Source organism: Melopsittacus undulatus, chromosome 24, assembly GCF_012275295.1.
Source record: "Melopsittacus undulatus isolate bMelUnd1 chromosome 24, bMelUnd1.mat.Z, whole genome shotgun sequence".
NCBI classification, from domain to species: Eukaryota; Metazoa; Chordata; class Aves; order Psittaciformes; family Psittaculidae; genus Melopsittacus; species Melopsittacus undulatus.
In genome coordinates, this window is record NC_047550.1 from 583287 (window position 1) to 607615 (window position 24329).

Below are 24329 nucleotides of genomic sequence, written 5' to 3' on the forward strand. Positions count from 1 at the left end.
ATCAGCACCCCCCATGGATCCAGCACCTTCTGTAGGATCATTGCCATGGGGCCAGCATCCTCCATAGGGTCATTGCCATGGGGCCAGCATCCTCCATGGCACCACCACCACGGCCCCACCCCCGCCCCCCCTCCCCATTTCCACTCCAAACTTGGCTCTTTTTGGTTTTCATTTTCTTTTCCTCCATCACCAAACCCCCCCAACCCCCTCCCCACCCCCCCCCCCTTCACCTCCCATCCTCGCGCCGCGGCGCCGGATGCACCCAATTGTTATCGTGCAGCCCCACGCGGCATCCCGGCGCCTCCTTGTCGGGCCGGCGGCAGCACATCCAATAGGAGCGGCCGTAGGGCAGGTCGTGGTGGTAGGGCTTGGGGTGCCAGCGGCACAGCGACACGTCCCCCTTCTCGTAGCGCTTGCGGCACTGCTTGCAGGGGTCGTCGCGGTACAGGGGGTCCCGCGTCCACCGCGAGTCGGTGGCGCGGACGCCGAAGGTCTCGATGAGGGACTTGAAGTAATGGCAGGAGCACTTGAGGGCGGCCAGCGCCTGGGTGGGCAGGTAGCTGAAGATCTTCACCATGACGTGCTCCGGCAGCAGCAGCATGTACTGCCGCGGCTCCAGCAGGCGCTGGATCTTGAACCGGATCTCCAGGAAGTCGTGGGACACGTGGCGGTACAACCGGCACAGCGCCGGGTCACTCACCGGCTCCGGTTCCGGCGCCGCCGCCGCCGGTTCGTCGGCGATGGGGAACAGGAAGAGCTGCCCCGGTGGCGGCGGCGGCGGCGGGGAGGGCTCGTCCTTGGGTGCCGCCGGCAGCCGCACCGTCTCCTCCGTCACTTGCTTGGCGCTGTCCTTGCCATAGAACACGCATTGGTCCACGACGCCGGTGACCACCACGTCCACGTGGAAGCCGGCGGCGCAATCCCGGCCCGGCGCCGCCTCCGCCGCGCCCTCGCACGCGTCCGCCTTGGCCGACGGTGATGCCGAACCCTCCCCGCGCGCCGCGGCCGTGGCATCACCGTCACCGTCCCCCTTGGGCCCGGCGGCAGCCAAGAGCAGCTCCACGTTGGTGGGGAGCACATCCCGCGAGGGGCTGATCAAACGGTACAGGTCACATGTGATCTTGTCCTTGGCGCGGCCGCCGGCGCCGGCGCCGCTCACAAACACACAACCGGGCCGGGCGGCAGCACCGGGCTCGGTGCCGGCGGTGGTGGGGCCGGCGCGGGGCTCGCGGCCGCTGGCGATGCGGAAGGCGATGCGGACCTCCCCGGGCGCTGCCGAGGCCGCCGCCGCGGTGCATTCGGCGCCGGGCCGGCACAAGCCGTTGGGTCTGGCGGCACCGTCGCGGTGCCGCGACTCGAAGTGGGCGACGGCTTCGGCCACGCGGCTGCAGTCGGCAGCGCTCGCGGCCTTGGCCTCGCCTCCCGGCGCCTCCACCAGCACCGGGGGGAAGCTCTGCAGCGCCAGCGCCGCGCGCTGCTCCACCAGCGCCACCATCTCCGCCACCGACACCAGCTCGGCCGCCTCAGCCGCCTCCTCGCCGGTGCTCACCGCGCTCGCCTTGGCCTTGCCGGGGTCGTGGCAGCGCCGGCGCCGCTTGGCTTTGGAGCTGTCGCTGCCCCAGTTGCCCTTCACCTTCATGGTGCTGGCGCGGGCGCCGGCGCCGCACTGGTGCGCCACGAAGAAAGCCACCTTCTCCTTGGTGTTACCGGGCTTGATGACGTACCATGTGTCCAGCAGCACCCGGCCCTCCTCCGACGCTGGGGTTGGTGGTGCCGGCGGTGCCGCGGCGGCCGGCGGTGAGGTCCCGGTGCCAGTGCCGGTGCCAGTGCCGGTGGGTGGCGTGTTCTCGGTGTGGCGGCAGGAGGGGCTGAAGGGTTTCTTGGCGCTGCCGGGGCCGGCGCATGGCTTGTTCTGGCTGTAGGTGCCGAAGGGCCGCGGGCACCAGAGCTGCAGCTGTGGGAAGGCGTTGGGCTCCATCAGGGCTGCATGGCACTGCCGGGGCGGCTGCCGCGGCGCCGGCGCTGCCGGGAGGAGAGCGCGGTTAGCAGGGATGCTGAGGCCAGTATGGGGCTGCTATGGGGATGCTAGGACCAGTATGGGGATGCTGGGGCCAGTATGGGGCTGGTGGAACCAGAATGGACCCAATATGGGGCTGGTGGGACCAGAATGGACCCACTATGGGGCTGCTTGGGCCAGTTTGGACCCATATGGGTCTGGTGGGACCAGTATGGACCTGCTATGGGGTTATGGGTCTCATGGGGTGACCCCAATGCCCCCCCCATCCTTAGCACGCCCCCTCCACGCCCCGCCCCTTTCCCACGCCCCGCCCCCAGCCTCGCCCTCACCGTGAGCCCCGCCCCCTCACCGCCCCTCGCCAGAGTCCCCGCCCCCTCAGCGACCTCGCCGACCAATCAGGAAGCCGCTTTCGGGCCATGCCCATATATGGACGGTGGCAGCGCGGTGGCCCGAGGGGGCGCGGCCGGAGCCCGCGGGGGGCGTGGCCAGCGCTGAGGGGGCGTGGCCAGCGCGGAGGGGGCGTGGCCACGTGTCCCCGCCCGCCCCGGTCCCGCGTGGGCCCTGCCGGTGCTCGCGGCCCGCACCGGGGGGGAACGGGAGGGGGGCGGGGCTCAGGGTATCCGGTAACCGCGGGGGCTGTCGGGAGCCCGAACCTGCGCCCCCGCCCCCCCCCCCTCCCGTTGCGCCGTCCCCGGTGCCGTTACCGATGCCGGGACCGGGTCCGCCCCTCCCCCCTCCCCCCCCCAGGCCCCGCCCCCCCGGTCTCGTACCACGTGACCCGCCCGGTGCCGCCGCCCCTCCCCCGCTCACCGGGCAGGTGCCGGGCGCGGCCGCTCCGCCTCTCCGAGCCGCTTCCGGGGTGCCCCCCCGCGCATGCGCACAGCGGCGGCGCAGCGCGCCGGCGCCCCCGCGAAGGGGATGATGGGAGATGTAGGCTGATGGGGGGGGGACGGGGGGGGACGGACTCCGCGCATGCGCGGTGAGGATAAAGCGAACTAAAGCATCCCAGTGCATCCCAGCGCATCCCAGCGCATCCCAGTGCATCCCAGCGCATCCCAGTGCAGCCCAGTGCATCCTAACGCATCCCAGTGCATCCCAGCGCATCCCAATGCACTGCAGTGCATCCCAGCGCATCCCAGTGCATCCCAGTGCATCCTAACGCATCCCAGTGCATCCCAACACATCCCAGCGCATCCCAGTGCATCCCAGTGCACCCCAACACATCCCAGTGCACCCCAACACATCCCAGTGCATCCCAGTGCATCCCAGTGCATCCCAACACATCCCAGTGCATCCCAGTGCACCCCAACACATCCCAGTGCATCCCAGCGCATCCCAGTGCACCCCAACACCTCCCAGCGCATCCCAGTGCACCCCAACACATCCCAGTGCATCCCAGTGCACCCCAGTGCACCCCAACACATCCCAGCGCATCCCAGTGCATCCCAGTGCATCCCAACACATCCCAGTGCATCCCAATGCACCCCAGTGCATCCCAACACATCCCAGCGTATCCCAATGCACTGCAGTGCATCCCAACGCATCCCAGTGCATCCCAACGCATCCCAGTGCATCCTAACGCATCCCAGTGCATCCCAACGCATCCCAGTGCATCCCAGCGCATCCCAATGCATCCCAATGCACTCCAGCGCATCCCAGCTCATCCCAGTGCATCCCAGCGCATCCCAGTGCATCCCAACGCATCCCAGTGCATCCCAGTGCATCCCAGCGCATCCCAGCGCATCCCAGTGCATCCCAGTGCATCCCAACACATCCCAGCGCATCTCAGTGCATCCTAAAGCATCCCAGTGCATCCCAGTGCATCCCAGTGCATCCCAACGCATCCCAGTGCATCCCAACGCATCCCAATGCATCCCAATGCACTCCAGTGCATCCCAGCTCATCCCAGTGCCCCCCCCCAGTTCATTCCACAGCACTCTCAGCGCCACCACGTGTATTTGTATGGTTCAGACCTGGGGACCCCCCTACCCCCCCCCAGCACCCAAAGGTATAGAGGGACCCCCAAGACCCCCCCCAAGGCATCGAGGACCCCCCCCAAGCCCCTCCCATCCCCCAATGATGGGGTCCCCCCTCAGCAGACGCTCTCTGCCCCCGGGTGCCCCCCGGTACCGGGGGGGGGCGGCGGCCGCTCCCCCCCCACGGCCTCGTAACGGCGGCACCGGCGGGGGGGGCCCCGAGGGGGGGGGGCGGGGGGCGGAGAGGCGGCAGCGCTGCCAACAGCGGCGCACCTCGGCCTGAACCTGCGGCACAGCGACACACAGCGGCCGAACGGGGAACGGCAGCGTCAGAACGGGAACGGCAGCGTTAGAACGGGAACGGCAGCGTTAGAACGGGAACGGCAGCGTTAGAACGGGAACGGCAGCGTCAGAACGGGAACGGCAGCGTTAGAACGGGAACGGCAGCGACACATAGCGGCCGAACGGGGAACGGCAGCGGCGGAACGGGGAACGGCAGCGGCGGAACGGGGAACGGCAGCGACACACAGCGGCCGAACGGGGAACGGCAGCGGCGGAACGGGAACGGCAGCGTCAGAACGGGAACGGCAGCGGCGGAACGGGAACGGCAGCGTCAGAACGGGAACGGCAGCGACACACAGCGGCCGAACGGGGAACGGCAGCGGCGGAACGGGGAACGGCAGCGGCGGAACGGGAACGGCAGCGTTAGAACGGGAACGGCAGCGACACACAGCGGCCGAACGGGGAACGGCAGCGGCGGAACGGGAACGGCAGCGACACACAGCGGCCGAACGGGGAACGGCAGCGGCGGAACGGGAACGGCAGCGACACACAGCGGCGGAACGGGGAACGGCAGCGGCGGAACGGGAACGGCAGCGTTAGAACGGGAACGGCAGCGTTAGAACGGGAACGGCAGCGACACACAGCGGCCGAGCGGGGAACGGCAGCGGCGGAACGGGGAACGGCAGCGACACCCAGCGGCCGAACGGGGAACGGCAGCGGCGGAACGGGAACGGCAGCGACACCCAGCGGCCGAACGGGGAACGGCAGCGGCGGAACGGGAACGGCAGCGTCAGAACGGGAACGGCAGCGGCGGAATGGGAACGGCAGCGTCAGAACGGGAACGGCAGCGTTAGAACGGGGAACGGCAGCGACACACAGCGGCCGAACGGGGAACGGCAGCGGCGGAATGGGAACGGCAGCGACACCCAGCGGCCGAACGGGGAACGGCAGCGGCGGAACGGGAACGGCAGCGTCAGAACGGGAACGGCAGCGACACACAGCGGCCGAACGGGGAACGGCAGCGGCGGAACGGGGAACGGCAGCGACACACAGCGGCCGAACGGGGAACGGCAGCGTTAGAACGGGAACGGCAGCGACACACAGCGGCCGAACGGGGAACGGCAGCGGCGGAACGGGAACGGCAGCGACACACAGCGGCCGAACGGGGAACGGCAGCGGCGGAACGGGGAACGGCAGCGACACACAGCGGCCGAACGGGGAACGGCAGCGGCGGAACGGGAACGGCAGCGTCAGAACGGGAACGGCAGCGTTAGAACGGGAACGGCAGCGACACACAGCGGCGGAACGGGGAACGGCAGCGTCAGAACGGGAACGGCAGCGTCAGAACGGGAACGGCAGCGTCAGAACGGGAACGGCAGCGTCACGCCAGGACAAGACCCGGCCCCCCCCCCCCCCGGTAGCACCCCAGTACCGCACCTCCTTGTTGACGAAGCAGTAGAGGACGCTGACAACAAGGCCCTGGGGGGGGGGCGGGTATCGCGATATATCGTGAACACCCCCCCATTGCAAGAGCCACCCCCCCATTGCAGCCCCCATGGCCATGCATGTGTCATATCCCACATCACATACCCCATATAGCACGTCCCATATCGCATACCCCATATCCCATACCTCACATCCCGTATTCTATATCCCATACCCCATATTCCACACCGCATACACCATACCCCATCCTCACATCGCATCCCCATATCCCATACCCCATATCCCACATCCCATACCCCTACCCCATATACCACATCCCATATCCCACACCCCATACCCCAGACCCCATATCCCATACTGCATACCCCATCCCCACATCCCATCCCCACACCCCATCCCCATACCCCACATCCCATACCCCACATCCCATACCCCACATCCCATACCCATACCCCATCCCCATACCCCACACCCCATACCCCACATCCCATCCCCACACCCCATCCCCATACCCCACATCCCATACCCCATCCCCACATCCCATCCCCATACCCCACATCCCACACCCCATATCCCATACCCCATATCCCATATCCCATATCCCATACCCCATATCCCATACCCCACATCCCACATCCCACACCCCATCCCCATCCCATCCCCTCCCTGCCTGTGACGAGGACAGCAGCACTTGCAGGCAGAGCCGCACGAGGCGCAGGGCCCCCCCCCCCGGGCCCATCCCCCACCAAGGCGAAGGCGACTTCGTGCACCCCCAGCAGCGGGATCAGGGTCAGTGTGGACCGTGCCAGCCTGGGGGGGGAGGGGACACGATGGGGACCCCCCCCATTGAGGACATGTGGACCGCGCCAGCCTGGGGGGGGAGAGGACACGATGGGGACCCCCCCATTGAGGACATGTGGACCGCGCCAGCCTGGGGGGGGGAGGGGACACGATGGGGACCCCCCCATTGAGGACATGTGGACCGCACCAGCCTGGGGGGGGACAGGGCACATGGGGACCCCCCCATTGAGGACATGTGGACCGTGCCAGCCTGGGGGGGGGGAGGGGACACGATGGGGACCCCCCCATTGAGGACATGTGGACCGCACCAGCCTGGGGGGGGACAGGGCACATGGGGACCCCCCCATTGAGGACATGTGGACCGCGCCAGCCTGGGGGGGGGGAGGGGACACGATGGGGACCTCCCCATTGAGGACATGTGGACCGTGCCAGCCTGGGGGGGGAGGGGACACGATGGGGACCCCCCCATTGAGGACATGTGGACCGTGCCAGCCTGGGGGGGGGGGACACACACGATGGGGACCCCCCCATTGAGGACATGGGGGAGCCCCAATGTCCTCACCTGACCCTGGTGTCCTCATGTGACACCTGGTGTCCTCACCTGACCCCAGTGTCCTCACCTGATCCCAATGTCCTCACCTGACCCCGGTGTCCCCACGTGACCCCGGTGTCCTCACGTGACCCCGCTGTCCTCACCTGACCCTGGTGTCCCCACGTGACACCTGCTGCGCCCGGACCTTGGCCACGAGGATACGGACAATGCGGATGAAGACCACGAAGTTCACCTGAGGACACGGAGATGGCGGCGGTGACCCCCCCGTGACCCCCCCGTGACCCCCCCGTGACCCCCCTATGTCACCCTCATATCCCCCCATCTCCCCCCATGTCCCCCCTATGACCCCCATATCCCTTCCATGACCCCCCATATATCCCCTCCATATCCCCCCATACCCTCCATATCTCCCCCCATGCCCCCCCCAATATCCATTCCATCTCCCTGCCCATATCCCCTCCATATCCCCCCCATACCCTCCCCATCTCCCCCCCCATATTCCCCCCATGTCTCCCCCATATTCCCCCCATATCCCCCTCCATGTCCCCCCCATATCCCCCCTATGGTCCTCCCCATCTCCCCCCCATGCCCCCCAATGCCCCCCCATGTCCCCCCATGTCCCCACCGCCACGGCCGCCAGGATGGGGCACCGGATGATCCACCAAACCGCTGCCTTCTCGTTCCTCTCCCAGCATCTGCCATGGGGCTCGGTCACCCCGGACCCCCCTTGGGGACCCCGAGGGGCCAAGGGGGGGGCATGGAACTGGGGGGGGTCTGGGGACCTCACCCCTCATTCTCATAGAGGTACCGCACCACCACCCATGGCACCACGAAGAGCAGGGGGGCACCTGGGGGGGGGAATGAGGGATATGGGATATAGGATGTGGGATATGGGATGTGGGATGTAGGATATGGGTGTGGGATATGGGATATGGGGTATGGGGATATGGGATGTGGGATATAGAATGTGGGATATGTGGTATGGGGTATGGGATATGTGGTATGGGATATGGGATATAGGGATATGGGATATGGGATATAGGATGTGGGATATGGGATGTGGGATGTAGGATATGGGTGTGGGATATGGGATATGGAATATGGGGTATGGGGTATGGGGATATGGGATGTGGGATATGTGGTATGGGGTATGGGATATGGGATATGTGGTATGGGATATGGGATATAGGGATATGGGCTGTGGGATGTGGGATATGGAATATGGAGTATGGGATATGGTATATGGGATATAGGGATATGGGATGTGGGATACAGGGATATGGGATGTGGGAAATGGGATATGGGATGTAGGATACAGGGATATGGAATGTGGGATACAGGGATACAGGGATATAGGGATATGGGATATGGGGTATGGGATGTGGGATACGGCGCTCACCCCATCCCAGCAGCAGGAATGCCGGCAGGCAGCGCTCTCCGGAGAAGGCTGCCAGCACCAGCAGCTTGTGCAGGAACAGCCCCTCTGCCAGCAGCCACCCGTAGTTGGCTCCCACACAGTACTGGGTGATGGCCTGGGCCAAGCGGCACCCGGCCACGGCCTGCACCGGATGGCACCGGATGGCACCGGGATGGCACCGGATGGCACCGGGATGGCACCGAATGGCACCGGGATGGCACCGGGACAGCACCGGGATGGCACCGGATGGCACCGGATGGCACCGGGACAACACTGGGATGGCACCGGGATGGCACCGGGATGGCACCGGGACAACACTGGGATGGCACCGGGACGGCGCCGGGATGGCACCGGATGGCACCGGATGGCACCGGGACAACACTGGGATGGCACCGGGATGGCACCGGATGGCACCGGGATGGCACCGGGACAACACCGGGATGGCACCGGATGGCACCGGGACAACACCGGGATGGCACCGGATGGCACCGGATGGCACCGGATGGCACCGGATGGCACCGGGATGGCACCGGATGGCACCGGGACGGCACCGGGACAACACTGGGATGGCACCGGGATGGCACCGGGACAGCACCGTGACAGAGGCCATGGGGGGGAGCAGGAGGGGCAATGGTGACCGAGGCCCTCCCCCTGTTGTGTCCCGCATCCCACTGCATCCCCCCCCTGTATCCCACATCCCGTTACATCCCAGCATCCCCCTGTTGTGTCCCGCATCCCATCATCCCCCCCCTGTATCCCACATCCCACTGCATTCCAGCATCCCCCCCCCGTATCCCATCATCCCCCCGTTGTATCCCACATCCCAGCATCCCCCCCCCCTGTATCCCACATCCCGCTGCATCCCAGCATCCCCCCCCGTATCCCACATCCCAGCATCCCCTCATTGTATCCCACATCCCAGCATCCCCTCATTGTATCCCACATCCCAGCATCCCCCCCCTGTATCCCACATCCCACTGCATCCCATCATCCCCCCCCTGTATCCCCCATCCCCCCCCGCACCTCGAGCCGCAGCCCCTGCAGCGGGTGCGCGCTCCCGACCCGCAGGCGGCGCTGCAGGAGCGCGTCCCGGGTCAGGATGGACCCGGCTCGGAGCACGAAGGACACGAACAGGTTGGCGTGGATCAAGTTGCGGGTGCAGCGAAGGCGCCTGGGAAACACCGGGGGGGGGCATGGGTGGTACCACCCCATAGCAGGGGGGTCCCGGCACCATGGGGGTCCCGTCACTATGGGTGCCCATCACTATGGGTGCCCCATCACTATGGTTACCCATCACTACGGGTACCCATCACTATGGGTGCCCATCACTATGGGTACCCATCACTATGGGTGCCCATCACTATTGGTGTCCATTACCATTTGTGCTCATCACTATGGGTAGGTGCCCATCATTATGTGTCTATCACTATGGGCACCCCTCACTATGTGTGCCCATCAATATGGGTGCCCATCACTATGGGTACCCCTCACTATGGGTGCCCATCACTATGGGTACCCATCACTATGGGTGCCCCATCACTATGGGTACCCATCACTATGGGTGCCCCATCACTATGGGTGCCCCATCACTATGGGTACCCATCACTATGGGTGCCCCATCACTATGGGTACCCATCACTATGGGTGCCCCATCACTATGGGTACCCATCACTATGGGTGCCCCATCACTATGGGTACCCATCACTATGGGTGCCCCATCACTATGGGTGCCCCATCACTATGGGTACCCATCACTATGGTTACCCATCACTATGGGTGCCCCATCACTATGGGTGTCCATCACTATGGGTGCCCCATCACTATGGGTGTCCATCACTGTGGGTGCCCCATCACTATGGGTGCCCATCACTATGGGTACCCATCACTATGGGTGCCCCATCACTATGGGTACCCATCACTATGGGTGCCCATCACTATGGGTACCCCTCACTATGGGTGCCCCATCACTATGGTTACCCATCACTATGGGTACCCATCACTATGGGTGCCCCATCACTATGGGTACCCATCACTATGGGTACCCATCACTATGGGTGCCCCATCACTATGGGTGCAGGTTGGTACCTGAAGAGCAGCAGCAGCAGCAGCGCCAGGACCAGAGCCACGAGGGACAGGGAGTACCCGACGGTGTAAAGCAGCCGGAGCTGCTCCAGCAGCCAGGCCTGGCGCTGTGGGACAGCACCGGCACCGGGGCCGTGGGGCCGTGGGGCCGTGGGGCCATGGGGCAGGGGACACGATCCAGGAACACAGCATGGGGTTAATGGCATGGGATGAGGAGCATGGGATGGGATGGAGGAGCACAGGGTGGGATGGAGGAGCACAGGGTGGGATGGAGGAGCACAGGGTGGGATGCAGGAGCACAGGGTGGGATGGAGGAGCACAGGATGGGATACAGGAGCACCGGATGGGGATGCAGGAGCACAGGGTGGGATGGAGGAGCACAGGATGGGATGCAGGAGCACAGGGTGGGATGCAGGAGCACAGGGTGGGATGGAGGAGCACAGTATGGGATGCAGGAGCACAGGGTGGGATGGAGGAGCACAGGGTGGGATGCAGGAGCACAGGGTGGGATGGAGGAGCACAGGGTGGGATGCAGGAGCACAGGGTGGGATGCAGGAGCACAGGGTGGAGGAGCACAGGATGGGATGCAGGAGCACCGGATTGGATGCAGGAGCACAGGGTGGGATGGAGGAGCACAGGATGGGATGCAGGAGCACAGTATGGGATGCAGGACCATGGGATTGGATGCAGGAGCACAGTATGGGATGCAGGAGCACAGGATGGGATACAGGACCACGGGATTGGATGCAGGAGCACAGGATGGGATGCAGGAGCACAGTATGGGATACAGGAGCACACCCAGGGTGATGGCACCCGCAGCGCCGGGACCCGGCACAGAGCACGGCACAGTCTGCCATGGACCAACGCGGTGCGGAGCCTCACGCTCCGGCGCATCCCAGCATCCCCCCCTCATCCCACACTGCCTCCTCCCAGCTCATCCCAGCTCATCCCAGCACGGGGCACAGCAGCGTGACACAGCCCCGCTCCGCACCACCGGCTTGTGCCGGCGCCCCATAGCCCCCATAGCTCCCATAACCCACATACCCCCCATACCCCCGCTTGCCCTCCTAGCCCCCCATAGCCCCGTACATCCCATAGCTCCCATAGTCCCCATAGCCCACATAACCCCCATAGCCCCAGTACCTCCCATACCCCCCATAGCCCTGTACCCCCCATATCCCCCATAGTCCCCATATCCCCCATACACCCCATAGCCCCCCATAGCCCCATAGCCCCCCATAGCCCCATACCCTCCATAGCCCCGTACCCCCTATAGCACCCATATTCCCCATATCCCCCATACACCCCATAGCCCCCCATAGCCCCATACCCCCCATATCCCCCATAGTCCCCATATCCCCCATACACCCCATAGCCCCATACCCCCCATAGCCCCGTACCCCCCATAGCACCCATAGTCCCCATATCCCCCATACACCCCATATCCCCCATACACCCCATAGCCCCCCTAAGCCCCATACCCCCCATAGCCCCGTACCCCCCATATCCCCCATACACCCCATATCCCCCATACACCCCATAGCCCCCCATAGCCCCATACCCCCCATAGCCCCGTACCCCCCATATCCCCCATACACCCCATATCCCCCATACACCCCATAGCCCCCCATAGCCCCATACCCCCCATAGCCCCGTACCCCCCATATCCCCCATACACCCCATAGCCCCGTACCCCCCATAGCCCCCATACCTGCAGTGGCTGCTCCGGCGCAGGGTCCTCACACTGCCCATGGTCCTGCCACGGCCGCCCGGTGCCATCACTGACCCAGTGCCCATCGGGGCCGCAGCGCCGGAACACGAACCCCCCCTGCACTGTGCCCGGTGTCACCCCGTGGGGCTGCCCCATAGCCGTGCCCCACATCGCCCCCCATCGCCCCCCACGTACCTCGGTGGTGCCAGGGCAGGTATGGGGGGCAGGGGACGCTGGCAGTGCTGTTGGGGGCCGCATCCCCCCAGCACGCATAGAGGTCAAAGCTGCGGTTGCAGACGGGCCCTGGGGGGTGATGGGGGTCAAGGGGGGGCCCTGGGGGGGACCCCAAACCCCCCCCACCCCCCATTGCCGGAGCTCACCAGGGGCCGGGGGGTCAAGGCGCAGGCGCTGCTCACAGGCCTGGCGGTACCGGAGCCATGCGGCAAAGGTGGCGCGGGCAGAGCGGTCCTGGGGGATATGGGATGGAGACAATGGGATGGAGCCAATGGGATGGAGTCAATGGGATGGAGTCAATGGGATGGAGTCAATGGGATGGAGACAATGGGATGGAGTCAATGGGATGGAGTCATTGGGGATGGAGTCATTGGGGATGGAGTCAATGGGATGGAGACAATGGGATGGAGTCAATGGGATGGAGACAATGGGATGGAGCCAATGGGGATGGAGCCATTGGGGATGGAGCCATTGGGGATGGAGTCATTGGGGATGGAGTCAATGGGATGGAGTCATTGGGATGGAGACAATGGGATGGAGCCATTGGGGATGGAGTCAATGGGATGGAGACAATGGGATGGAGTCAATGGGATGGAGCCAATGGGGATGGAGCCATTGGGGATGGAGTCAATGGGATGGAGTCATTGGGATGGAGACAATGGGATGGAGCCAATGGGATGGAGCCATTGGGATGGAGTCATTGGGATGGAGTCAATGGGATGGAGCCAATGGGATGGAGCCAATGGGATGGAGCCATTGGGGATGGAGCCATTGGGGATGGAGTCAATGGGATGGAGTCATTGGGGATGGAGCCATTGGGGATGGAGCCATTGGGGATGGAGTCAATGGGATGGAGTCATTGGGGATGGAGCCATTGGGGATGGAGTCATTGGGATGGAGACAATGGGATGGAGCCAATGGGATGGAGCCAATGGGATGGAGCCATTGGGATGGAGCCATTGGGGATGGAGTCATTGGGATGGAGTCATTGGGATGGAGACAATGGGATGGACCCATTGGGGATGGAGCCATTGGGGATGGAGTTATTGGGATGGAGCCATTGGGATGGAGCCATTGGGGATGGAGCCATTGGGGATGGAGTCATTGGGATGGAGACAATGGGATGGAGCCATTGGGGATGGAGTCAATGGGATGGAGCCATTGGGGATGGAGACAATGGGATGGAGCCATTGGGGATGGAGCCATTGGGGATGGAACCATTGGGGATGGAGCCATTGGGGATGGAGCCATTGGGGATGGAACCATTGGGATGGAGCCATTGGGGATGGAGCCAATGGGATGGAGCCAATGGGATGGAGCCATTGGGATGGAGCTATTGGGATGGAACCATTGGGATGGAGCCATTGGGGACAGAGCCATGGGGCCACCCCTTTGAGGCACAGGTGCCCACTTGGGGGTCCCAGCTCTCACCTCAGCCCCACGCAGGACCCGGTGGAGCAGGGAGGGGGTCGCTGCCCAGTGCCCCATGGCAACAGCTCCTGCGAGGGGGCAGAACCATGGGGAAGGGGGGGCAGCACCACGTGTCCCTTGTGCCCCCCCCCTTGACGCCCCAATTTCCCGTGCCCCCCCATGTTCCAATGGCTCCCTTATCCCTCATCACCCCATATCCCTCATCACCCCATATCCCTTACACCCCATATCCCTCATCACCCCATATCCCTTACACCCCATATCCCTCATCACCCCACATCCCTCATCACCCCATATCCCTCATCACCCCATATCCCTCATCACCCCATATCCCTTACACCCCATATCCCTCATCACCCCATATCCCTTACACCCCATATCCCTCATCACCCCATATCCCTTACACCCCATATCCCTTATCCCCCCCATATCCCTCATCACCCCACATCCCTTAACCCCCCATACCCCTCATCACCCCATATCCCTCATCACCCCATATCCCTCATCACCCCATATCCCTTACACCCCATATCCCTTATCCCCCCCATATCCCTCATCACCCCACATCCCTTAACCCCCCATACCCCTCATCACCCCATATCCCTCATCACCCCATATCCCTCATCACCCCATATCCCTTACACCCCATATCCCTTACACCCCATATCCCTCATCACCCCATATCCCTTACACCCCATATCCCTCATCACCCCATATCCCTTACACCCCATATCCCTTACACCCCATATCCCTCATCACCCCATATCCCTTACACCCCATATCCCTCATCACCCCATATCCCTCATCACCCCACATCCCTCATCACCCCATATCCCTCATCACCCCATATCCCTCATCACCCCATATCCCTTACACCCCATATCCCTTATCCCCCCCATATCCCTCATCACCCCACATCCCTTACCCCCCCATACCCCTCATCCCCCCATATCCCTCATCCCCCCATATCCCTCATCACCCCATATCCCTCATCACCCCACATCCCTTACCCCCCCATACCCCCCATCCCCCCCCATACCCCAGTGCCCCCCATCCTTGTCCTTTATCGCCCCTTTGTCCCCCCCCGGTCCCGGTACCTGCTCCTGCCTGGGCTCTGCTGCCCTCGGGGCACCGGCGGCACCGCCCCGGGAGGGGGGGGGGGGGACGGGGGACGGGGGGGGGAGCTCTGTTGGAGCAACGTGACACCGGGGGGGGGCACCCGGCAGGGTCCCGTTGTCACCATGGGAACCCTATTGTCATTATGGGGGTGACATTGTCACTATGGGGGTCCCATTGTCACTATGGGAACCCTACTGTCATTATGGGGGTGTCATTGTCACTATGGGGGTCCCATTGTCACTATGGGAACCCTACTGTCATTATGGGGGTGACATTGTCACTATGGGGGTCCCATTGTCACTATGGGAACCCTACTATCATTATGGGGGTGACATTGTCACTATGGGGGTCCCATTGTCACTTTGGGAGTCCCAGTGTCATTTAGGGGGGTCCCATTGTCACTATGGGAGTGCCAGCATCACTAAGAGGGTCCCAGTGCCAATAAAAGGGGTCCCAGTGCCCATATGGGGTCCCCAGTATCACCTCGGGGGTCCCAGTGTCAACATGGGCATCCCAGTGACAATTACCAGTGTCCCAACGTCAGTTACTGGATCCCAGTGCCACTGTGGGGTCCCCAGTATCATTTAGGGGTCCCAGTGCCAATCAAACCAGTCCCAGTATCATTTAAGGGGTCCCATTTGTCACTATGGGAGCCCCAGCTCACGCGCAGGCGGCAGACGGGGGGGGGGCGTGGCCAGCGCCTTGGGGGCGTGGCCAGAAGGGGGCGTGGTCTTGGCGGCGAGAGGGGCGTGGCTCACCCGGGCACGGCGCGCGTCCCCGCCCTCCCGGCGCGCGCTTTCTGACGTCACCACGCACGCCCCGCCTCCCCCCCCCCCCCGCGATGGTGGCGGGCGCGTTCCCGCTGGCCAAGCTGCTGACGCTGGGCGCGCTCTGACGTCAGCACGCACGCCCCGCCCCCCCCGCGATGGTGGCGGGCGCGTTCCCGCTGGCCAAGCTGCTGACGCTGGGCGCGCTCTGACGTCACCACGCACGCCCCGCCCCCCCCGGCGATGGTGGCGGGCGCGTTCCCGCTGGCCAAGCTGCTGACCCTGGGCGCGCGCCAGCTCAGCCGCCCCCTGGCGGCGCGCATCAAGGCGGGGGCGCGCGCCAGCCCCTTCTTCCGCACGTGCATCTGCCTCCCGCCCGCGCAGCGTGAGAGGGGGGGGGGCGACGGGGGGGGGGGGGGGGCGGACACGGGGACGGGAATGGGGAGGGGCAACGGGAGCGGGGGGGGGGGGGGGACGGGAATGGGGAGGGGCAAAGGGAATGGGGGGCAAAGGGAATGGGGGGCAAAGGGAATGGGGAGGGGCAAAGGGAATGGGGGGCAAAGGGAATGGGGGGTGTCATTGGGAATACGGGGTCATTGGGAATGGGACCAGTGCCAGTGGTTATGGAGGGGTCATTGGGAATGGGAAAGGGCAGTGGGTATGGGGGGGTCATTGGGATTGGGAAGGGGGTCATTGGGAATGGGAGAGGGCAGTGGGTATGGGGGGGTCATTGGGATTGGGAAGGGGGTCATTGGGAGTGGGAGGGGGCAGTGGGTATGGAGGGGTCATTGGGAATGGGAAGGGGGTCATTGGGAGTGGGAGGGGGCAGTGGGTATGGGGGGGTCATTGGGAATGGGAAGGGGGTCATTGGGAGTGGGCAGTGGGTATGGGGGGGGCATTGGGAATGGGAAGGGGTTCATTGGGAGTGGGAGGGGGCAGTGGGTATGGAAGTGTCATTGGGAATGGGAAAGGGCAGTGGGTATGGAGGGGTCATTGGGAATGGGAAGGGGTTCATTGGGAGTGGGAGGGGGCAGTGGGTATGGAAGTGTCATTGGGATTGGGAAGGGGTTCATTGGGAGTGGGAGGGGGCAGTGGGTATGGGGGGGTCATTGGGAATGGGAAGGGGTTCATTGGGAGTGGGAGGGGGCAGTGGGTATGGGGGGGTCATTGGGAATGGGAAGGGGTTCATTGGGAGTGGGAGGGGGCAGTGGGTATGGAGGGGTCATTGGGAATGGGAAAGGGCAGTGGGTATGGAGGGGTCATTGGGATTGGGAAGGGGTTCATTGGGAATGGGTGGAGGGCAGCTGGAAGTGTGTGTTGTCACTGGGAAGAGGGGTTCATTCGGAAGAGGGAAGGTCACTGGGAATGCGAAAGGACATTGGGAATGGGGGGGGTGACCGATTATAGGGGGTCATTGGGAATGGGAGAGGGCAGTGGGCAGGGAGGGATCAGCAGATATGAGAGGAGGGCACCTGGAGGGGGATGGTGACATCGGGAATGGGAGAAAGGCCCTTGGGTACAGATGTGGGCATCGGGGATGGGAGGAAGGCCCCTGGGTATGGATGTGGGCATCAGGGATGGGAGGCAGCGGGGTCCGGCCAGTACCAATGGGACCCGTGGCCGGGGGGGTGCGGTGCTGATGCTCCCCCCCCCCTCAGTGTACCACTGGGTGGAGATGCGCACCAAGATGCGGTTGATGGGGTTCCGCGGCGCGGCCGTGAAGCCGCTGAACGAGGACGCGGCGGCGGAGCTGGGAGCGGAGCTGCTGGGCGAGGCCATCGTGTTCGGCGTGGGGGGGCTCTGCCTGTACCTGGAGTACGCGCGGCAGGCGGGGGCCGCCAGGCGCCGCGAGGAGGAGCAGGCGGCCGCCATGCGGGACCTGCGCGAGCGCCTGGACCACGTGCAGCGGCAGCTCGAGGCCTTGGGGGGAAACAGCCCCGCTGGACACGCCCCCGGAGGCCAAAACCACGCCCCTTCTGGCGCTAACCACGCCCCTTCTGGCTCTAACCACGCCCCTTCTGGCGCTAACCACGCCCCTTCTGGCGCTAGCCCCGCCCCTTCGGGTGTTAACCCCGCCCCTTCGGGCGCTAACCCCGCCCCTTCGGGTGTTAACCCCGCCCCCTCGGGTGCTGACCCCGCCCCCTCAGGTGCGAACCCCTCCGGGGTGGCCACGCCCATTAAAGCGTGATTGGTGCTCACGGGAGGGGAGGGCGTGGCTTGTGTTTTGTGGGCGGGGCCAATGCGCGGCGGGGGTGGGCTCGGGAGAGGGGCGGGGCTTATGGAAGCCAATAGGAGGGCAGAGGTGAGGACACGGGGGGGGGGGTCGTGTACAAAACCGTGTTTATTGCGGGGGGGGTCACCCCAAAATAACCCCCAAAAAGGTGAAAAACCCAAAAGTGGCCTCAAAAGGCCCCCCGGGAGGTCCCTGAAGTGTGGGGGTGGGGGGGGTGGGGCACAGTGCGGGGGGGGCTGCTGCGGCCCCCCCAAAGCGGTAAGGCACAGCCTGGGGGGGCCCAGGGGGGAGGGAGGAGTAGGGACCCCCCCACACCCCCAAATCTGGAGGGGGGGGGGGTCAGGGTGGGCTCTGCTTCCTCAGCTCCATCACGAAGGCTGGGGGGGGGGGGGATGCAGTGTCATGGGGGGGTCAGCAATAAACCCCATTGCTCCCCTAAGCACCCCCATTTCCCCCCCCCACTTCCCATTTACCCCCTATTGAAACCTCCCATTGCCCCCCAAGGACACCCCACAATGACCTCCCTATATCCCCCCTCCATTGCCCCCCACCTTCAATGATCTCCTCCTTCATCTTCTGCAGCTCCCTCCTCATCTCCTCCAGCAGCTCCTGGGGTGAAGGGGGGGGCAACGGGATGAGAATGGATTTAGGGGTACCCCCAGCCCCCCAAAACTCCCCCCCCCCCCGTACCTGTTTGATTCGCTCCAGTTCGGGCTCCTCAGCGGGAGGGGGGGGGTCGCTGGGGGCAGCTGGAGCAGCCGACTTCATCCTGGGGGACGGGGGGGGCAGAAATAAGTTGGGGACCCCCCGCAACCTACTTGGACCCCCCCCAAACTGCCCCCCAAAACCCACCTGGGCAGCGTGTAGCTCCCCTTCTCCCACGGCCTCCGCATGGGTTCTGTGGGGAGAGAGCGCTGGCTCGGGGGGGGGCCCGAAAATACCCCCCCAAACCCCATCACCCCCCCCCCCCAAACGCATCCAAATGCCCCAATACCCCCTAAAACGCACCCAAAACGCCCTTAAACGCTCACCCTGGGTCCTAGTGCCCGGCTCCGCCTCGTCCTGCGGGGACACGGGAGGGGTCGGAATGGGGGGGACACGGTGGGGGGGGGGGGTGGGTTAGGGTATTTGGGGGGAGGAAACCCCAAAATAGGTATTTTTGGGGTAAACCCCCCCAAAATTGATATTTTTGCAGGGGAAAAGACCCCAAATCGGTGTTTTGGGGGGGCACTGACGTTGGTGATGTCCTCGTCCCTCTTTGACGCTGCTTTGTCCCCCTGGAGTGTGGCTTTCCTCCTGGGGGGGGCAAAGAGGGGGGTCAGGGAGGGTACCCCCATTTGAGGGGTCCCCCCCATCTCCCCCTCATCGCCCCCCCCCCCTTACCTTCGGGCCAGCATCGCGTTCATCTCCTCCATCAACCCCCCCCCCCCGGTGCCCCCACCCTTGGGGGGTGCGGGGGGGGTCCCCACTGCCTCCTCCTGCTGTGACAAACGGGGGGGGGGTGAAACAGAGCCCCCCCCCCCCCCCCCATTGACCCCCCCCCCCATTCATTGCCCTCACCTTCACCCTCCGGAGCGTGGCCCCCGCGATGGCAGCGGCGAAACCGGGGCCCCCCCCACCCCCCCCACCCCCCCCACCCCCCGGGAACCGGGGGGGGCCCCGGGACCCCAGCGGTTGGGGGCGGGGCAGGAGGTGGGGGGGGTCCTGGCGGTGGGAGGGGTCCAGGGGGCGGCGGGGGGGCTGCAATGGGGGGGGGGGGAGGGGGGGTTATGGGGTGACCCCAGTTTTGGGGTGCCCCCCCCCCCCCCATCGCTTACCTGAGGCTGCCACGCGGTGCTCAGGGTCCTCCAGCGGCTGCCTGAGGGTTTGGGGGGGGTCAGCACTCATGGGGGAGGTCAGCACCCATGGGGGGGGTTCAGCGCCCATGGGGGGGGGGTCAGCACCCGTGGGGGGGGTCAGCGCCCATGGGGGGGGTCAGCACCCGTGGGGGGGGTCAGCGCCCATTGGGGGTGTCAGCACCCATGGGGGGGTGTCAGCACCCATGGGGGGGGGTCAGCACCCATTGGGGGGGTCAGCACCCATTGGGGGGGGGGACACCCCGCAAATTGAGGGGGGGGGCACACACCTGTCCTGGGGGGAGGGGTCATCTGCGCTGTCAGGGTCTGGCCAGGAAACGGGGGTGCCTGGGGGGGGGGTCAAGGTGAGGCCATGGGGGGGGTCTCAGGGTCATGGGGGGTGTCAGGGGTCAAGGTCATAGGGGGGTCAAGGCGAGGTCATGGGGGGCAAGGTGAGGTCGTGGGAGGGGTCAAGGTGAGGTCAGGGGGTTCAAGTTGAGGTCATGGGGTGTCAAGGTGAGGTCAGTGGGTCAAGGTGAGGTCAGGGGCATCAAGGTGAGGTCAGGGGGTCAAGCTGAGGTCAGGAGGGTCAAGGTGAGGTCAGGTGTCAAGGTGAGGTCACTGGGTCAAGGTGAGGTCAGTGGGTCAAGGTGAGGTCAGTGGGTCAAGCTGAGGTCAGTGGGTCAAGGTGAGGTCAGGGGGTCAAGGTGAGGTCAGTGGGTCAAGCTGAGGTCAGGGGGGTCAAGCTGAGGTCAGTGGGTCAAGCTGAGGTCAGGGGGTCCCAGGCTGCCCCCCTCACCCTCCTCCAGCGCCCTCAGTGCCCTCAGGACAGCAGCACCAAAGGCAGCAGCCTCGGGGGGGGCCCCAAAGCTGAGGCCCCAGAGCCGCCGCCCCCCCCACCACTGATGGAACTGGGGAGTCACCGCCGAGTACCGGAGCCCCCGCGGCAGCGCCAGGTTCAGCACCACCTGCGGGGACACATAGGGGACCATAGAGCATCCCTATGCCCACCCCTGCCCCATACCCCCCCCAGCACCCATGGGTGCCCCATAGAGCACCCCTATGCCAATCCTTGCCCCATACCCCCCCCCAGCACCCATGGATGCCCCATAGAGCACCCCTATGCCAATCCTTGCCCCATACCCCCCCCCCAGCATCCATGGGTGCCCCATACAGCACCCCTATGCCAATCCTTGCCCCATAACCCCCCCCCCCGCACCCAGGGGTGCCCCATAGAGCACCCCTATGCCAATCCTTGCCCCATACCCCCCCCAGCACCCACGGGTGCCCCATAGAGCACCCCTATGCCCACCCTTGCCCCATACCCAGCACCCATGGGTGCCCCATAGAGCACCCCTATGCCAATCCTTGCCCCATACCCAGCACCCATGGGTGCCCCATACAGCACCCCTATGCCCACCCTTGCCCCATACCCCCCCCAGCACCCACGGGTGCCCCATAGAGCACCCCTATGCCCACCCCTGCCCCATACCCCCCCCCAGCACCCATGGGTGCCCCATACAGCACCCCTATGCCCACCCTTGCCCCATACCCCCCCCCCAGCACCCATGGGTGCCCCATACAGCACCCCTATGCCAATCCTTGCCCCATACCCCCCCCAGCACCCATGGGTGCCCCATAGAGCACCCCTATGCCCACCCTCGCCCCATACCCCCCCCCCCAGCACCCATGGGTGCCCCATAGAGCACCCCTATGCCCACCCTTGCCCCATCCCCCCCCCAGCACCCATGGGTGCCCCATAGAGCACCCCTATGCCAATCCTTGCCCCATACCCCCCCCCAGCACCCATGGGTGCCCCATAGAGCACCCCTATGCCCACCCTTGCCCCATACCTCCCCCCAGCACCCATGGGTGCCCCATAGAGCACCCCTATGCCCACCCTCGCCCCATACCCCCCCCAGCACCCATGGGTGCCCCATAGAGCACCCCTATGCCCACCCTCGCCCCATACCCCCCCCAGCACCCATGGGTGCCCCATAGAGCACCCCTATGACCACCCTCGCCCCATACCCCCCCCCAGCACCCATGGATGCCCCATAGAGCACCCCTATGCCCACCCTTGCCCCATACCCCCCCCAGCACCCATGGGTGCCCCATAGAGCACCCCTATGCCCACCCTTGCCCCATACCCCCCCCAGCACCCACGGGTGCCCCATAGAGCATCCCTGTGCCCACCCTTGCCCCATACCCTCCCCCAGCACCCACGGGTGCCCCATAGAGCACCCTTATGCCCACCCTTGCCCCATACCCCCCCCAGCACCCATGGGTGCCCCATACAGCACCCCTATGCCAATCCTTGCCCCATACCCCCCCCCAGCACCCATGGGTGCCCCATAGAGCACCCCTATGCCAATCCTTGCCCCATACCCCCCCCAGCACCCATGGGTGCCCCATAGAGCACCCCTATGCCCACCCCTTGCCCATACCACCCCCCAGCACCCATGGGTGCCCCATAGAGCATCCCTGTGCCCACCCTTGCCCCATACCCCCCCCAGCACCCATGGGTGCCCCATAGAGCACCCCTATGCCAATCCTTGCTCCATACCCCCCCCCCAGCACCCATGGGTGCCCATAGAGCACCCCTATGCCCACCCTTGCTCCATACCCCCCCCCAGCACCCATGGGTGCCCCATAGAGCATCCCTATGCCAATCCTTGCCCCATACCCCCCCCCAGCACCCATGGGTGCCCCATAGAGCACCCCTATGCCCACCCTCGCCCCATACCCCCCCCAGCACCCACGGGTGCCCCATAGAGCACCCCTATGCCCACCCTTGCCCCATACCCCCCCCAGCACCCATGGGTGCCCCATAGAGCACCCCTATGCCCACCCTCGCCCCATACCCCCCCCCCAGCACCCATGGGTGCCTCACCTGCTGGTCGGGCTGCATCTTGCGCCCCACCAGACGGAATCCGTGGGTCCCGGGGTGATGGAAGAGCTGCACACAGCTCAGGGCCTGGGGGCCCCCCCCCTGCCGGCACCCACTGCTTCTGGGGGTCATCATAGAGCAGCACGGCCGCCCGGGCGCTGCACAGCACCCGCTCGCTGCGGGGGGGACCGGGGGCACCCATGGGTGCTGGGGACCCCCCCATTATGGGACCCCCCCTTATGGGACCCCATTGCGGGGACCCCCCCTTATGGGACCCCCCCTTATGGGACCCCATTGCGGGGACCCCCCCTTATGGGACCCCCCCTTATGGGACCCCATTACAGGCCCCCCCCCCCCGGGGCACCCCCGGACGCTGCCCACCCCCTTCCCCCCCCCCCCTTTTCCTTCCTGTTCTCCCGGGGCTGCCACATCCGGGAGCGGGGGGGGGGGGACACGGAGCCGGTGTCACCCCCCGCGTCCCGCTTGGTACCGGCGCCGCTCCCGGGGGTCCCGATACCCCCAGTGCCAGTTAATGGTATTCCCGGTATTCCCGGTGCTCCCCGCTCCCAGTTCCCGGTATTCCCGGTCCCAGTTCCCGGTATTCCCGGTGCCCCCACTCCCCGTTCCCGGTATTCCCGCTCCCAGTTCCCAGTATTCCCGGTATTCCCGGTGCTCCCCGCTCCCAGTTCCCGGTATTCCCGGTCCCAGTTCCGGTATTCCCGGTATTCCCGGTCCCAGTTCCGGTATTCCCGGTATTCCCGGTGCTCCCCGCTCCCAGTTCCCGGTATTCCCGGTGCCCCCGGTCCCAGTTCCGGTATTCCCGGTATTCCCGGTGCCCCCCGGTCCCAGTTCCCGGTATTCCCGGTATTCCCGGTCCCAGTTCCGTATTCCCGGTATTCCCGGTCCCAGTTCCGGTATTCCCGGTATTCCCGGTGCTCCCCCCCCGGGCCGCTCACCCCATCCTGGCGCCGGTGACACTGGGGCCGGGCCGGGTCCTTCCGGTGCCGGCGATGGGGGGGAAGGAGCGGACGGTCCCGGCCTCAGGCCACGCCCCACCCCCCAGGCCACGCCCCACCGGATCCCGGTGCCCGGTGCTGGATCCCGGTTCCCGTTGCCCGGATCCCGTTGCCCGGATCCCGGTTCCCGGTGCCGGATCCCGGATCCCGGTGCCCGGTTCCCGGTGCCGGTTCCCGGTGTCGGTGCCCGGATCCCGGTTCCCGTTGCCCGGATCCCGGTTCCCGTTGCCCGGATCCCGTTGCCCGGATCCCGGTTCCCGGTGCTGGTTCCCGGTGTCGGTGCCCGGATCCCGGTGCCCGGATCCCGGTTCCCGGTGCTGGTTCCCGGTGTCGGTGCCCGGATCCCGGTTCCCGGTGCCGGATCCCGGTGCCCGGATCCCGGTGTCGGTGCCCGGATCCCGTTGCCCGGATCCCGGTGTCCGGATCCCGTTTCCCTGTTCCCGTTTCCCGATTCCCGGTTCCCTTCGGTCCCGCCCCGGACCCCGCCCGCCGCCGCCGCCGCCCCGCCCCCCCCCCCCC

The 24329-nt window shown here is 65.5% G+C and overlaps 4 protein-coding genes across 4 annotated transcripts; 1 reads left to right on the forward strand and 3 right to left on the reverse strand.

The window, feature by feature from the left end:
* Window positions 1-220: 220 nt before the first annotated feature.
* FBXO46 (F-box protein 46) lies at window positions 221-2869 on the reverse strand. Its single transcript, XM_034072170.1, has 2 exons — window positions 2828-2869; window positions 221-2022 (listed from the first exon to the last, which is right to left on the reverse strand). Exon 2 carries the CDS (start codon window positions 1976-1978, stop codon window positions 227-229), a length of 1752 nt encoding a protein of 583 aa, XP_033928061.1. The 5' UTR covers window positions 1979-2022; window positions 2828-2869; the 3' UTR covers window positions 221-226.
* A 1240-nt stretch (window positions 2870-4109) lies between these two features.
* GIPR (gastric inhibitory polypeptide receptor) lies at window positions 4110-14007 on the reverse strand. The gene is given in 15 exon segments (XM_034072119.1): window positions 4110-4221; window positions 4223-4278; window positions 5713-5754; window positions 6392-6457; window positions 6459-6531; window positions 7219-7307; window positions 7701-7770; window positions 7863-7923; window positions 8475-8634; window positions 9516-9663; window positions 10578-10681; window positions 12286-12407; window positions 12481-12588; window positions 12666-12753; window positions 13951-14007. Coding segments are annotated over 15 exon segments (1356 nt in total).
* Window positions 14008-16060: 2053 nt separating this feature from the next.
* On the forward strand, window positions 16061-18039 carry OPA3 (outer mitochondrial membrane lipid metabolism regulator OPA3). Its single transcript, XM_034072177.1, has 2 exons — window positions 16061-16221; window positions 17495-18039. Exons 1-2 carry the CDS (start codon window positions 16080-16082, stop codon window positions 18022-18024), a joined length of 672 nt encoding a protein of 223 aa, XP_033928068.1. The 5' UTR covers window positions 16061-16079; the 3' UTR covers window positions 18025-18039.
* Window positions 18040-18159: 120 nt separating this feature from the next.
* VASP (vasodilator stimulated phosphoprotein) lies at window positions 18160-22996 on the reverse strand. Its single transcript, XM_034072120.1, is given in 13 exon segments — window positions 18160-18446; window positions 18621-18678; window positions 18760-18838; window positions 18922-18967; window positions 19101-19131; window positions 19305-19365; window positions 19453-19550; window positions 19630-19773; window positions 19849-19927; window positions 20195-20252; window positions 20704-20872; window positions 22798-22896; window positions 22898-22996. Coding segments are annotated over 13 exon segments (1059 nt in total). The 3' UTR covers window positions 18160-18408.
* Window positions 22997-24329: the final 1333 nt, after the last annotated feature.